The sequence below is a fragment of the Vipera ursinii genome (genome assembly GCF_947247035.1).
Source record: "Vipera ursinii genome assembly, chromosome: 3".
In the NCBI taxonomy this organism is placed as follows: domain Eukaryota; kingdom Metazoa; phylum Chordata; class Lepidosauria; order Squamata; family Viperidae; genus Vipera; species Vipera ursinii.
Genome location: NC_139516.1, coordinates 53,325,372 through 53,341,534, shown reverse-complemented (window position 1 = coordinate 53,341,534; position 16,163 = coordinate 53,325,372). Strand labels below are relative to the sequence as shown.

Below are 16,163 nucleotides of genomic sequence, written 5' to 3'. Positions count from 1 at the left end.
CAGAGATCATTCACCAGCACAACCAATGCCGTCTCCGTGCTGTACCCAGGCCTAAAACCCGATTGGTAGGGGTCCAGATAATCCGCTTCCTCCTTTAAAATGGAGTTTAAGACAGGCATTGAAAACACTGCCACTAATTTCTACAATTTTTATTTTTATCTATGGCTACTGAGCAAAGCATTCAGAAAAAAAAGGTATGGTAACGTCTACCCCGACAGAAGATTTGCTAGTCCCTAAAAGATGTATTCAGAATATTGTTTCTGAAGAAACAAAGAGCCCTGGATCAGTATGTGCAGGAAAGAAATTTAAACTGATGTGGCTTTCAGGGTCTGGTGAACTGATCCTGCACAGATGGTTTCTGCAGGTCTCCAATCCTGTCCTAACCAGGGGTCTCCAATCTTGGCAACTTCACAACTTTTGGACTTCAAATCCCAGAATGAACCGCTGCCAAAACAACTATGCAAAGATTCTTTCTTCACTCACCAATTGAACTGTGAGGACACATGATGCCTTTCTCTTTTTCTTTTAGAAAAAGAATTTATACTGTTCAGTGATGGGTTCTGCCATGATCCTCTTGCAACCTGTTGGTGCTAGTGACACGCTTACTGAATCCACCCTGAAAGTGAGATTTATTGACAACTGCAGAGACAACATTTGACCACAGCTTCTCTTTCCTGAGAAGGAAGTCTGTATGGTTTCCTACTGTGTACATTGATGATGTATCATTATTATAGGGTCATTATTCTAGGAATTGAATCAGTTTTTTGAATGAAGATTCCAATTTAATATCTGTGTTTTAATATGGGATTGATAAAGGGAAGGGAAGGGAAGGGAAGGGAAAGGATAGGAAAGGAAAGGAAAGGAAAGGAAAGGAAAGGAAAGGAAAGGAAAGGAAAGGAAAGGAAAGGAAAGGAAAGGAAAGGAAAGGAAAGGAAAGGAAAGGAAAGGAAAGGAAAGGAAAGGAAAGGAAAGGAAAGGAAAGGAAAGGAAGGGAAGGGAAGGGGAAGGGGAAGGGAAGGGAAGGGAAGGGAAGGGAAGGGAAAGGACTTTTTCAATGATTAGTGGAAATGAGTTTAGAAAACTAAATTCTGGGGCAAAAAGGTAGAAGTAAATAAATTGGTTCCATACTTCTTAAGATCCCATGGTCTGACGTTTTAATTCTGTAAATAAATTTTATTTAATTTCCGTATTCAAAATCAGGTTTTATAATTTTATTAATTAAAATTAACAAATAATTAAAAATCCAAGATCCATGCTTATATTTCCATTGGGGAACCATGCTAGTATTTTCATCACCAACAAGAGACTTCAAGATGTGTCCACTCTGTAGTGTAAACTTTTTTGAGTCAAAACCCATTTCTGATGAAGTGCATAATTAATCTGTTAAACATTAATATGCCACAAGACCTACTGTGGTTTTAAAATTAATAAGAAATATTTTGGAAATTTAGAAATGGGGGGAGTCTATACTGAGAACTCCACAAAAGTTAAATTGTGGAAGGTTTTAAAAATGCAGGGGAAAAAGTAGAAAGCAGTTCAGATTTATTTTTTAATGTCAGCTGTGGAACAGATGTCACAACTTTGGGTTTGGTTTTGTTACTCAATTTGAAAAATGAGTAGGTGAGATTTTCATTTATTTATTTATTATATTTGTATACCGCCCTTCTCCCGAAGGACTCAGGGTGGTGAACAGGGCACATAAAAAATACAGAATACAAAAATTAAAAAAGACTTTAAAAAGAGCCCGAGCTAAAAACAGTAGAATAATATAAAAATCCCCAATAAAAACCCCAGCACATCCCCCATCAGGCCAGGCCGGCTTGTTCAAATAGATGGGTCTTTAGACCGCGTCGGAAGGAGCGAAGGTCAGGTGCCATCCGGAGCTCGACCGGCAACTGATTCCATAAAGCCGGAGCGCCCACAGAGAAGGCCCTCCCCCTGGGGGCCACCAGCCGACATTCTCTGACCGGTGGCACCCTGAGGAGGCCCTCTCTGTGGGAACGCACAGGGCAGAGGGAAGTTGACGCCGGCAGCAGGTGATCCCCGAGGTATTTTACATCCACAGACTGGGTTCCAAGGTTTGTTTTGACATTGATTTCTAAAATGACTCGCCATGGTTATGGTGATAAAAACCATCTTTTGGCTATGCATGGTATCTGAACCCAGCCATATGACCATTTAACCCTGTAAGATTCAAGTTGAAGTATATTGAGTGTCTTCTACAATATCCTGGCAAGAACTTTCCTAATGACATGCTTGAGAAACACTAAATGACATTTGAAATGTTTGCTTCTTGTAATGCTGCAGGACTCGGTGGATTCCTTTGAAAAGCTTTTTGATAATCAGTCTTATTGGGATAATAACATAAAGAAGGATTTTGCCACAATTTTGCCCAAGATTATGGACCACATAAGCATAGGTGCACTATTTACAGCTCTTGCAAATCAAGGAAACGCCTCTCGAACAGTGGTTCGAAACTTCACTGGTAAGGAAAAGAAACATGATCTTTGTCTTTAGAGAAAAAGAAAAAGAAAAGAAAGGCATTTGTCTGTATGTGGCACAAGTCAAATTCCCTGTACTGGGTCTTCCTTCATTCATCTACTAGGGGTGCCTATGGCAATTCATTAGTGCAGACATGTCAAACACAAGGCCCGGGGGCCAGATCCGGCCCGCAAAGTGGTTTCATGCGGCCCGCGAAGCCATCCTGGAAACAGTGAGGGAACGGCCCCCACTGCCTTGGCCCTGGCCCAGAGACCCTCCTCCTGCCAGAGACCCTCAGATCTGTCCCACTCCTGCCCAGGCCCCCATAGGCACCCTTGATGCGAACAATGTAGAGCTGGCCACGCCCACCCAGTAGGCCATACACACTCTAGCCACGCCCACCCCATAGGCCACGCCCACCCAGGCCATACCCACCCAGCCCCTTGAGGGCAACCGCAATGCAGATGCGGCCCTCAATGAAATTGAGTTTGACACCCCTGCATTAGTGAAAGCAGCCTCTACAGGAGAGTTCAGACATGTTTTCAATTTATCATCTAAATTTGAGTCCTACCTTTGCATGAAACATTCCAATAAGGCTGTCACAATTAATCAACCATTCATAAAAAAAGGAAAAACAAAAATATTATTGATATCACCAGTGTTAATAAAACCAGCATCACTGTAATCAATTCAGTTATTAAGGATCACTTTTTTCATGATTAAATCATCAACTGGTAAGGCCCTAACTCAAAGCACCTGCATCTACCCAAAGCAAGTGCTAGTAGGAATTTTGTTTCATTCTATTATGAAATGTGTTTCTTATTTGACATCATCTTCTGGCTAAAAAAAAAAGACTAGCATTCATTAAATCCATTCAGGAGCTCAACATTTCTCTCTCTTTTCAGTGATCCAAACAAATCTTATCATTCCGGGACCCGTTGAAAAGAATGAAACACTGGAGTTAAAAGCTCAAGGAGATCAAATGGTCATCCATCCAAGTGTAGTGACTGCCATGACCACAGGTATTGTTCATAACTTGCTTGGTTTTTCTACAGAGTAGATCCAAAATTACTTTTACAATCTACTTTATTGCTCCCTCTCTGTAAGCTTCAACCCTAGAGTTTTTTGAGCTTGCAGAGTGTTTTATCGCTCTGGTTTGGATTAGGGAAGTTGCAATCCAACACATCTGTAAAATACTAAATTGGGAAAGGTGAAACTGAGGGAATAGTAAGTAACTGGTAGTGCCAAGAAGTAAATATATGGATCTATGCCAATCCTTTCATTATCAAGATTTTCCCAGGTTTGGGGAAATCATGTATACTTTATTTGGTTTCATTTTTCTCCCTGATCTTCCTTCTGCCTCTTGCAGATACTGTTGCTGTGGCTTTTATATCATATGGTGGGCTGGAATCACTTTTAGAAGAGACTTTAGTACAGAATGGAACATTCCCAGACAATGAAATGCTGACAAATGTTCATATGAACTCTAGGCTGGTAAGCGTTTCTGTCGGGAACAAGATACAGAATATTTCTACCCCGGTCAATCTCACTTTTCAGCATCTCAAGGTATGTAAATGAAGTTACTTTGGAAATCAAGCCATTTTTTTTCCTTTTCATCTTATGAATATATATTAAGAAAGAAAGCAGAATATCAAGAAAAGTATAAATCCATATAAATGTGCTCAGCAGACCTTCTTGTCATTCAAGCTTTAATAAATCAGAAGTCTGATGGCACCTTTTCACACTAACAACTTTTACAAAGCTTATGCATTCAATAGTATTTGTGTCTCCTGGTCTTTAAATTCTAAGATATTTACGTTGTTCCTTTTGCTTGTCTTACAGTTGTTTCCTTGTTAATGTTTAATAATCCTGCGTCTGTGCAGTAAGGGATAAAGCAAATATGTAGATTTTCTCCCTCCCTGCCATCAACATTGCTTCCCTCTTGCAGAATAAAGTTGCCCAGGAAAAGGTTCTCTGCGTCCATTTGAACTCTGGTGCCTTGTCCGATCATGGTTGCCAACAGCTCTTTTCTAACATCACCCATACAGAATGCAGCTGTCAACATCTGTCCAGTTTTGCTGTACTGATGGCCACAACTCATAAACACGTATGTTACTTCTGAAAACATCTCAGAAATGTAATGTGGTGAACAACATGTTTTTTCTTACTTGTTACACCGTATCAGCTGTTGTGTCCTGCTGTTGTCTAGGAAGATAACAATTTTCGTCATCGAAGCAGCATTTTTCTATTTGACATGCTGCAGAGTTCTCCATTATTATTTGTGGCCCCTTCCTTTCATATATAGAAAAGTAAAATAAGAAATGCTTATAATCCTCAAGATTTAAAAATCCCGATGCTTCATTTTCAATCACAATACAACAAAAGCAGTCAGGTAATAGAATAGCTTTTATAAGAAAGTCAGATCTCTGGTTTAGATTGGGGGGGGGTCAAACTGGCGGTCTGTGGACCAGATGCGTCATGCACAGGCCATACCCACCTGGCTCTGCAAAGGCAAAGAAGTTGTGATACGTCACAATATGGCACGTGACACAATCGAGTTTGACACCTGTAGTCTAGACTCTAGATGAAGTGTAAAAGTAACTTTCTTGTCAAAAGGTGGCTCGTATAATGTTGAGAACTTCTCTTCCCAGGGAGATCTGACCCTCACCATTATTAGCTACCTTGGCTTGTCCATCTCAGTCATCTGCCTCTTCCTGTGTATTGTCACATTCCTCTTCTGCCGCTCCAGCTACAACAGCAGCACCTTCATCCACCTACAACTGAGCTTCTGCCTGTTTTTTGCAGACCTCCTCTTCATAATTGGAATAGATAAAACAGGCAACAAGGTATTTCAGAAGAATATGTGGTGTTCTGCTCAGTGGAGAGAGAACCCCCTCTGAGCATGCTTCCTACCTAAGAAATCTTAATTTTTCTTTAGATTGACTGAATTGAGTCAGTTTTCTTTGCAAACATAATTCTTTTAGCTTTTTTATTAGCTTTATGATAGTGGCATATCTCAGGTGAAAGAAGGGTTACTTTGCACATTTTGTTCCTATAGCAGTGCTGGTGGAAGCATGAATGTCAGATATGATTTGTTCCATTCCTCTGCTTTTTTATAGTCCATTCTTGATTTTCTTTCAAAGCCGACAATTCAATAATCAGATGCTGATAAAGGAATGGCATTTTATTTTTGATTCAGATCCTGTGTTCGGTCATAGCTGGAATGCTGAAGTATCTTTTTTTGGCCTGCTTTGTCTGGATGTTCTTGGAAGGTGTCAATCTCTACCTCATTGTCAGAAACTTGAAAGTTGCAAATTACAGTGGGGCCAACAAGCATATGAAGATATCCATGTACCTCATTGGTTATGGGTTTCCTGCCCTGATCGTAGCTATTTCTGCAGCAATTAACCCTGGAGCCCTTGGGACACTTTATCGGTAAGTCTTGACATATGGTTAAAAGCTGCTTCCCTCAGCCTGGTGCATCCAAGATATAAGCTACATGAGCATAATTGCTAGTATTACTCAGAGAAAGCGATTTTGTACAATACATTTGTTTGCATGTCTGTCTATTTTTTTCCTGATGATTTTGCTTTTTCTTTAGCTGCTGGCTTAACCCAAATTTTATCTGGAGCTTTACTGGACCTGTCTGTGCAATAATTGTGGTGAGCAAATATTGTCTCTTATTCTTTACAGTAGAAAAATTAAAGACTTTTATAACTTTTTTCTGAGATGAGAAAGAAAAGAAAAAGAACTTGATCTCATGTAGCTAAAATGGTTACATAAACCTTGGTTGGTCTTTCTATATTTACAATGTATTGGACGATGCTCCTAAGTTTTTAAAAATGCAGGAAAATCAGTTCTTTCAGCTACACAAGGGAAATTAATCAATTCTAATAGTTTGCAAAGAGCTGCATTTTTGTACTATTTTATACTGTTAGGGAGAGAAAGAAAAGATGAAGTTGAGAATGAAAAGTTAACCCATTTTCTCCTGAAATGCAGAAATTTCTATTTTTTTCTGTCATTTATAATTAAAAAAGAGGTAGATGTCCACCCATTAAAACATCAGCTGCCAAATGTACAATCTAAAAGAGTGGTCCCCAACTTTTCTGGATTGGCAGCCTGGTGTGTGTGTGTGTGGGGGGGAGATGGAATGGTTTTGTGCGAGGGACAGCTGGCACATGTGCACATAGCTCGTGCAACAGGGGCTGCAGTCACAAGCACCCACTGCTCACACAAGTGGGCCTGTGAGTGGGGTTGCAAGCCAACGCACACTTCCCCACCACTCACAGGCCCCTGTTCTGAATGGGCCACAGCCCAGTAGTGGCCCGTGGCCCGGGGGTTGGGGACTCCTGATCTAAAACCAACAGTTGTTCTCTTTTCTTCATCTTATTTAGACTTAGAGCATTATCTATCTGCTGTTGTTATCATTATTTTATTTCTTTCTGAAGACTTTTTTTCCTCCCAAAGGTCAACTTAGTGTTTTTTTGTCTTATTCTGAGGAATCTGCATAAAAAATTGGCTTCTCTCAATTCAGAGATATCTTCAGTCAAAAATACCAGGTAAGAGCTATCACAAAGCATGAAATGTGGAGTGCAGTTCAGTGTGATCTTCACAAATAAAAAATAATGCTTCAAAATTCTTTTTCATGACCAATTGAGAGATACAAAACTTGTACAATATAAGAAGGGCACTGGGGAGCAAATATAGAAATTCATATAGTGGAGAATGGTGCTGAGGTATTTGTATGCATGAGGTTGGCAAAAATCAGGGGAGGGTGAATTGATTATCAGTAGCGAAAGAGTCCTTTTCATTATGGAGGTCACCATCTTTTCCCCCTTTGACCTAAAAATTGTAGAATCTAGATTGTTCCTCCATTTTGCAGAAAGATATGGATGCATATTGGCTGGGCATCTGCAGAAGATAATGACTTTACTGAAGCATAGGTGCAATATGAAGTTGGATGTCTCAATGTTCATTGATTTTAAAACAAGGATTTTCTCACCAGAACATCAAACCCATGATCTTAATCTTGGGAATAAGCAGTGGATGTTATGTAAATTGTCTCAGCAAAGGGAAAACTCCAAATGATTGGTAATGGCCAACTGTACTAGTTTCCCATTCTTTCCCTCCTTCTTTGACTATGGCCACAATCAACTTGAATCATTTCCCACTATTCCACACATCTCATTTATATCCTTTCTGGGAAGTGACAATTCTGGTTTCATTCTATCACAGAGTCACTTGAGGGGGAGACGATTACCTTAGATTAGGGCTAGGCAACTATGGCAGCTTTATGACCTGTGTACTTCAACTCCCAGAACCCCTGAGCCAGGACTTTTGGGAGTTGAAATCCAAAAATTTCCATAGTTGCCTACCCCTGCCTTAGATGGATTCAGATGCTCTCTTTTCAGCACTGTAATTTCTCTGTTGTAGGTCACTGATATTTAAGGCCATAGCCCATGTGTTCATCCTGGGTGTGACCTGGTGTTTGGGTCTCTTTCAATACGGCCCTGTGGAAGACATTATGGCATATCTGTTCACCATCACCAACAGTGTGCAAGGAATCTTCATTTTCCTGGTGTACTGCTTACTCAACCAAAAGGTGTTGTATAGCAGTGTTTTTCAACTTTTCCTCCCTGTGGTCCCCTGTCTAGGTTGCCTTATTGATGAAAAAAATGTTTTTTATTTGTAATAAAGACAGTGTTTACAGCATAGTATGCTTTGCTTCTCTGTAACCTCCTCAGCATATGCTGTGGCCTTCTGATACGTATTGTTCACCTTTGTGCCCCTTTGAAATATCCATATGGCCCCTCGTATGGCTGAGAATCACTGATGTAGAAAAAAAGAGAGGGCTGCACAAAATGTAGGTTACCACACAAACAACATAATATTCGAAATTTTCCAGACTGGGTTCAGGACTTTGTGAGCTTCTGGTACAGGAATAGTGGTGGGATTCAGGTAGTTCACACCACTTTGGCAGAACCGGTAGCTAATTTTTTGTTGCCCAGGCCCAGAATGGACTTCCGGAAGCGGCATCCACACAGAGAACTGGTTGTTCACATATTTGAATCCCACCACTGGTCACAGCCCTCTCTCACTCCCAGTTTCTTGTTCATGCTAGAGATAAAGAATGTGGTAGTAACAAATGTTACTTCAAATTCACTCTGCAAATGAACTGAACTTCCCTTGGCATAAATCAGTGATGGTGAACCTTTTAGAGACCGAGTGCCCAAACTGCAACCCAAAACCTACTTATGTATCATCGGGTGCCGGGTAGGCGTGGCCCATTGGGTGGGCGTGGCCCATTGGGTGGGCATGTCTGATGTGGTAACGGCAGACTGAGTGGGACTAAAAAGTTCAATCAATCAATTCCAACTTTGTGATATCTTTTTTCTCCATGCAAGATGAAATTGATTCATTGATTGAACCTTTTTTTTTTTTGGCACATGGCGACGGAGGCCTAAAGCGAAAAGGTTTTATAAAACCCAGCTGAAGGCCTAGAAGTGGGGCGACGGCGGACATGCCCACAGAGAGGGCTCTGCATGCCACCTGTGGCACGCGTGCCATAGATTCACCACCACGGGCATAAATCCTTCTGATTATGGTCAGCAGCAGTACCACCACTGACTGATTGGTATGGAGTGGGATATTTGCTTCTCTTGTGGATCTGAAGCCATATTTGTAATGCCTTTAGAGGAAATGTGTTCATTTTTCACTGAACATTTCTGGAATGTTGCACAGAGGGTTTTTTTTTTGGTGGGGGAGGCTATTTGTTGTTAAATATAAAGAGCAGTTTTGCAGGCTGTGGATGTGGTTTTTATATTATTTATTTTTATTTATTTTATTTATTTTAATTCCATTTATATCCCGCCCTTCTCCGAAGACTCAGGGCGGCTTACAAGCTTAGCAGTAGCCTTCATTCTATGTATTTGCCTGCTTATTAAGCGGCATTATTACAAGCGGCATTATTACAAAGTCAGCTTAATTGCCCCCAACAATCTGGGTTCTTATACCTGAATTCATCTATATCTCCATCCTTTTAGCTTGTATTTACAGAAAGTAAAGTAAGCTTCTCTGGGAAGTTTACTTTACTTCACAGAGGAGTGGAGATTATAAATGGAATTTACTAAATGGCGGTCCAAAATATGTAAGTAAAAAGGTAAAGGTTCTGGTGCTCATCTCCATTTCAAAGCCGAAGAGCCAGTGCTTGTCCGAGGACGTCTCCCTGGTCATGTGGACGGCATGACTAGATGCCAAAGGCGCACGGAACGCTGTTACCTTCCCACCGTACTGGTCCCTATTTTTCTCCTTGCATTTTTACGTGCTTTCGAACTACTAGGTTGGCAGAAGCTGGGACGAGTAACAGGCGCTCACTCTGTTACGCAGCACTCGGGATTCGACCCGTCAAACTGCCGACCTTCTAATCGACAAGCTCAGTGTCCTAACCCACTGAGCCACCGCGTCCCTTAAATATGTACATTCCCTTTATTTCAGGATCTTCTAAGCTGAGTACCCATCATTATACAACCAGACATTACTGGAGGTTTCAGAAATGACAAAAATGTGTATAATCTTTAACACTCCTTTAGAGAAGATAAATAGACCAGGGAAGTAGAAGAGGAAATACTTCTCAACAGCCTATTTGCAGGGAGAATACTTTGGATTAATTACTTTGATTTGTAATATACACAAAGAAATCCACAACCCAAACCATAGCTGATTTGATTCCTTTGCTTTGACGTATTTCACATACAGGTAGTACTTACTTAATGACCACCTCCTTTAGAAATCGTTTGCTATTACAACAGTGATGAAAATGTAACTTTGTGACCAATTTTGTCATTTACAACCTTTGCAAACCTGTAAAGCAAAGGAAAGCTGAAGTAAGGTCATAAGCACAGCATAGTTTGACTTAGCCACTACTTCACTTAAAGGCTAAGTTGTCAATCCCGATTGTGGTTGCTAAATGAGGATTTCCAGCTTTAATAGAAGACTAGTAGATAATTCCATCTACTGAGTTTGAATTTTTGGATTTTCAGGTGAGAGAAGCATACTGGCATTGGATCTGCTGCATCAAAGACAGCGTACCTGATGTCTCCGAGATTATTGTGACCTCTTTTCCCATCACCAATCCTTCAGTAAGTATGATCAAAAAAAAATTATTACATTTTGCAATGGCATGGGTAAATGGTTTCTACAGCCCAATATTGAAAGGATAACATGTATAGAATATCATATTTCAGAAATCAGAATTATTTTTTCTAGCTAATTTTATTGTTATACTGTAAATAACATGTATCCATAGATGGTAGAGGGGGCAAATAGTTGATTTTGTTTGGTGTTGCTGAGATTTAGCGTTACATTATTTTCACCAAAAGGCCTAGGAAAGGCACCAAAGAGCTGAACTGGGTCACTGTACGTTGAAAAAAAAACCTCCTGAAGTTGTTTGCGTTTGGTTGAGGTGGTGTAGAGCAGGGGGTCTTCAAACTCGGCCCTTTTATGACTCATGGACTTCAACTCCCAGAATTCCTCAGCCAGCATGCCTGGCTGAGAAATTCTGGGAGTTGAAGTCCATGAGTCATAAAAGGGCCAAGTTTGAAGACCTCTGGTGTAGAGTCTAGTATTTCATAGAGGGTTCTGAGGCTATTCATTTATATGTTTGAAGATGAAAAGCCAAAGCGATTTTACAATTTTTTGAAATGAACAGTAGATCTTACTGGAATATTAAAAGCATCTGATCAGTTGTTAAGAATGGAGAGGTTGCTGGAAAATATGTGTGTGGAAAACAGCAAAGCTCCCCTAGGTTAGTTCCCATCCCTTGTGTCTAATGTTATGTGAGTCAGGCTATCACAATAAGCCCTAGTTTATTTGTTTGGACATATATTATGCAAAGATAAGCACTGCTTTTTGTCAACTTTGGTTTGTTACATTAGCCTAAGCCCAGCCTTGGTTTACTATGTTGTGTTGTTTTGTTTAGTTCATGGCCTAATAAAAGTTTTTTTGTTTTTTTCAGGCAAACGTACAACATACTCCTTCAGTGGATGGCCAGAAAATAGAATGGGGAAGCCCAACATAGCTCACTGTCTCTCTTTTGGACTCTTCTGTTCAGTTTGAACAAAACTGAAGAAAAATTGAATATAGTAAACCCTTGTTGGCTCTCAGCCCTTTAATGTAACTTGAAATCCAGAGCCATGTTGGAAAGATTACTTTCAACTCATACCCTATTTTCATTGCCATTTTTGCTCAGTTCTCTCTATAGTATATAATGTATATAGTATATGCTATACATAGTATATATAGTATAGTATTCAACTGTTCACATTCAGAGTATTTCAATTTTGCAAAAGACATATTTAAAATGTTTATTCAACCCTAATGCAGCACATTTCCCTAATACAGCACATTTCTGTACTTTACTCTTTTAGAGAATGTCATGTTTACTAAGGCTGAACATGGGTTGAAGGAATACAAAGGATGTGCCAACATAACAAGTATCCTGACAGCAACATTCCTCTGTATAATGACTGTGTACTTTTAAACCAATTAATCGATTTATTTATTTTTTTGGCTGCCAAAAAAGTATTTATTGCAGTCCTTAAATCCTTATCTGTGGTAACATAAACACATTGAGAACTACAGACATTTCTGCTTAGAGAAGAAAAACCCAACTGAAATAGTCCAGAGAGACAAAATGCCAGTTTGGAAATGATCCAGGACTGGTCAGTTTCCAGATCAAAATTCAGCTAGGTTATCCAAGAAAGTCAAAGCACCATACAGTTAGGCTAGAAGGAGGTGGGCTATGTCTATGGATGGGCATGTGTAATGTTGATTGCTACAAAGAGCCAGTCAGGGCACATTTTTCCTTTATACAGACCATATTTCTACAGGCTGAACCAATTAGAATGGATTATTTTGAGACATACTTCTTGTTTTCAAGTGGATGACTCAGCTTCCTTGTTCTCCTCTTCTCAACTTGTGGTGTCTTCCTGGGTTTGGGACTTACCTAGCTCAGCTTCTGTATCAGCTGACTCAGCCTGCATTGGGCCTGTACCTCCTCTCTTCAGCCAGTTCCTGCGGTTGAGGCTGAGTGAGGTTCAGAAGACCAGAAGACTCAGAGTGATCCTTAACAGATTTAAAAATTAGAAGATTCTACAACCAAGCTGGTACAAAAATAGTACAATTAATTAGTAAGAAACAACTGGATCCTTTCAATCCTATCAATCCAGATGGATTTGAATATTTAGGAATAGTTTATAAAAGGTTGGTGTTAATTTTAAACTGCAGTCAACATCCTTTTCTGTATAATTAAAAATGGAATTTGTGTCATAGCAACTACTTTCATTATCATTGCTTGCAGGAATAAATTCTTGCTAAAATGTTATTTTTGTTTTAAGCAATTCTCATCAGTCCCATACCCCCAAAGCCCTAAATTTGTATTTTTCTTGGAACAGCCATATTGCATTGCAACCTACACTGAGTTTGGAATCAACTACTGTTCCATATTTTCTATTGTATCTTTGAGCATTCTAAAACATCATGGTTATTCTCTTTTTAAGTATGAGAATAAATTTGTTCAAGAAGTGATAAGACAGATCATTTTATTATCATTTTATCTGGTTAAACATTAATTGTTGATCCAAATCCAGGTACTGAAGGCAGCTTCCCTGACAATCTCCTTTTATTTTTATTCCAAAACAATAATGCTGTGAGATAAAATTGTCTGAGAAAAAGTCAGCTATTGTGTTTCATTGCTAAAGGTATTATTTGTCTAGATCTGGATGGATCTCCCTGCTCTGGGTCCAATACCTTAAGCCAGAGGTCCCCAACCTTTTGTGCACCAGGGACCAGTTCCATGGAGAAAGTTTTTTTCCACGGACCGGATAGTGCGTGTTTTTGTGTGCTGCCTGAATCCCGCAGATGTAGCTTTGCTTGTTTGTGCTGACAGGTTGCTGGCATGACGTGGCCCGGTACTGGTCCATGGACTAGGGGTTGGGGACCCCTGCCTTAAGCAATATATTATTTTGGATCTCATCCAGATCCAGCCAAATAATACCTTTAGCAATGAAACTCAATAGCTGACTTTTACTCAGACAATTTTATCTCACAGCATTATGGTCCAATACTTCAATCATTCTGGGAGGATGTTCTGAGATATGAACTCACCATTTTAATGTTTTTCAAAATGGTTCTTAATTTATATCCATGGTTCATTTTTCTTTTTAATCCTATTTTTTAAGTCTCTGTGTGTGTTTGCTTTATTTGTTCATTATTTAAAATACTTTATTTATTAGAATAAAGTATTTAAATGAATTAATTAGTTGAACTTAGCTAATAATTTTACTGGCTGATGTTTTCTTTCTTTATTGTTTATTCTCCCCCCCCCTTTTTTGTAGAAAAATACAGAACTATAAAGAAAAATAAAGAAGTATACATGAAGTATAACCACAACCTCATACTTTGATGGTTCTTGAGTCTGAGTTTCCAGCCTATATTTTTCAAATATAAATCAGCTGGTGATGTTGCTAAACCTGGGACCGTAGCTCTGGATCTATTTTTTTTATTTTTCTATTTTTTTTCTGAGTTCCAAATTTCCCCTGATGTCAATAAAAGTGTCCTCCTTCTCTTCCCACCCCACTCCCCAATTAATTTCTATGCAGATCAAGTTCATGGGAGTTTTTTATTTATTTATTTATTATTTATTTTTTAATTCCATTTATATCCCGCCCTTCTCCGAAGACTCAGGGCGGCTTACAAGCTTAGCAGTAGCCTTCATTCTATGTATATGCCTGCTTATTAGGGCTTTCACACACACACCCCAAGCGGCATTATTACAAAGTCAGCTTAATTGCCCCCAACAATCTGGGTCCTCATTTTACCTACCTCGGAAGGATAAGGAAGGCTGAGTCAACCTTGAGCCTGGTGGGACTCGAACCTGCACTAATTGCAGGCAGCTGGTGTTACTTAAGGAGGCATTAGCCCACTGCTCCACCAAGGCTCCTGAAAAAAGAATTTTCTCCTTTCACTTGGTGCAATCCCTCCTGTGAAATTCCTCTTCTATTCTCCTTGTCCAGAAGTCAGACATTTCTGGAACTAATGTGAAATGATGATCCCCACTAGCCTCCCCCACCCACCCACCCCAAAAAAAATCAGAGCTAAACCTATTCCACAGCTTTTGGCAACTTAAGATGTGTGGGAGAAAGTCTCCATCAATAGCATTAATTGACAGCCTTAAATTTTCTGAAGTTTAAGCAAACTGAAACTGTCTCTATAGGCCCAGGTTGCCTGTATAAATGCTTTTTGGTGGCCTATCACTTTGTTTATGTGAGCTAAGTTTATCTCGTTCAAAGAAATTTGGGTAGGAAATGAATTGACTTTGTCTTCAATGAAATGCAATTTTTCAAGGGATTTATACACATGTCCTGCTTTCTGAAATATGAAGATACCCCACATTATTTGCCAAGGGCTTTTCTCACAGTGGAGTGTTTCTCTTGTTATTAGCCTGCCGATGAGGTAGGCTAAGATGGATTTTACCACAAAAAAGTGTTTTCAATCTTTTTATGTATTTTTCATGAGTCCTTCTGCATGGAGGAGAAGAAGTCAGAGGTCTGCTATGACCACTTTGTGCTCCATTACCATTTTTGTTGTTGCTGTCAGAGAGATGGAGACCTCACTTTATTACTGTTATTTTTTTTAAAAAAAAAGTTGTCACCATGATACTAACCAGATGCCAATTATCTTATTTTCAACTTCTGGCTCCAGATTGAAAGGCTGAAATGTAGGATGGTGAAAATCCCAGATCACCCAAAATGTTATTTTCATTGACAAAAAAAAAGACTTCCCAAGGAGCTCCCTTAGCAAAGCTGGAGCAGTGTTTTAACACAATATTCAGTGTCAGACTGCCCTCACTGAACCTCCAAAGAGAAATGATTCTTGGCTCCATTTGTTGAGAAAAGTATAGTTTTATTAGAGATCAAGTGGATTGCAGTAAGGCATAGCCAGAACTGTGATTTGTGCACCAAAATCCCAAACATTATACTTTCCACTTTCCCCTTCCTTGATTGCTTTTCATTTCCCATCCCAATTAAAGTGTCCAATTAAAATCTTGCAAGCTGTTTTCCTAATGGTCAGTTCAGGCATGCTCTGGTATGCCACCTCCTCCTTCTTCCAGCTGAATGACCTTGAAGCAGTTCCTTGAGAAGGCACAGCATGTTGCAGTTTCCCAAGTATTTTCCCCTCCACTCCTCTCTTCCATATTTCGTGGCAGACTGTCACTGCATATCAGTGAAGCCCAAGCAAGCAGCTGCCAGTCAAGTAGAGCCTTGGTTACTTGCTAAGTTGCTGTAGGAATTGGTCCCATAAGGAATTATACCCAGATGATTCAAGAAAGGCAGATGGATTGATGTCAGATTATAGATAGAAGACCAGCAAGTACTACTGGGTTCAAGAAATAATTGGTGAGCAGCAGTGAAGACAGACAATGGGACTGCTGAGGCAGGCAGCTTAACATGAAAATGAACACAGGAAGAAGCAGTGAAGGCTTGGGGCAGCTTAGCGCGTGCTTTCTAATACAGCAGCTTTGAAAAACACAGGCCACTTTGCCATATCAGCCTTCAAATCATTCAGCGGATGGGGAGACAGCTATTCTCCTGACAAACAAACAGACAATAAGTAAAAGTTGACTA

At 39.8% G+C, this 16,163-nt stretch overlaps 1 protein-coding gene across 3 annotated transcripts; it reads left to right on the top strand.

Moving 5' to 3' along the window:
• Positions 1-337: 337 nt before the first annotated feature.
• Positions 338-14,344, top strand: LOC310637094 (adhesion G protein-coupled receptor E3-like). 3 transcript variants are annotated; one of them, XR_014491864.1, is made up of 13 exons: positions 338-622; positions 2,308-2,485; positions 3,387-3,503; positions 3,851-4,047; positions 4,430-4,588; positions 5,133-5,327; positions 5,681-5,916; positions 6,083-6,143; positions 6,949-7,040; positions 7,915-8,083; positions 10,521-10,619; positions 11,495-12,741; positions 13,875-14,344. XR_014491864.1 is itself a non-coding variant. In XM_083357365.1 (12 exons), the coding sequence occupies exons 1-12, from the start codon at positions 554-556 to the stop codon at positions 11,555-11,557; spliced, it is 1,635 nt and encodes a 544-aa protein (XP_083213491.1). In that variant the 5' UTR covers positions 338-553; the 3' UTR covers positions 11,558-12,807. The 3 variants fall into 3 exon arrangements, 1 of the variants encoding a protein (XP_083213491.1); XR_014491865.1 differs by having other exon boundaries at positions 338-685; XM_083357365.1 differs by lacking the exon at positions 13,875-14,344 and having other exon boundaries at positions 11,495-12,807.
• Positions 14,345-16,163: the final 1,819 nt, after the last annotated feature.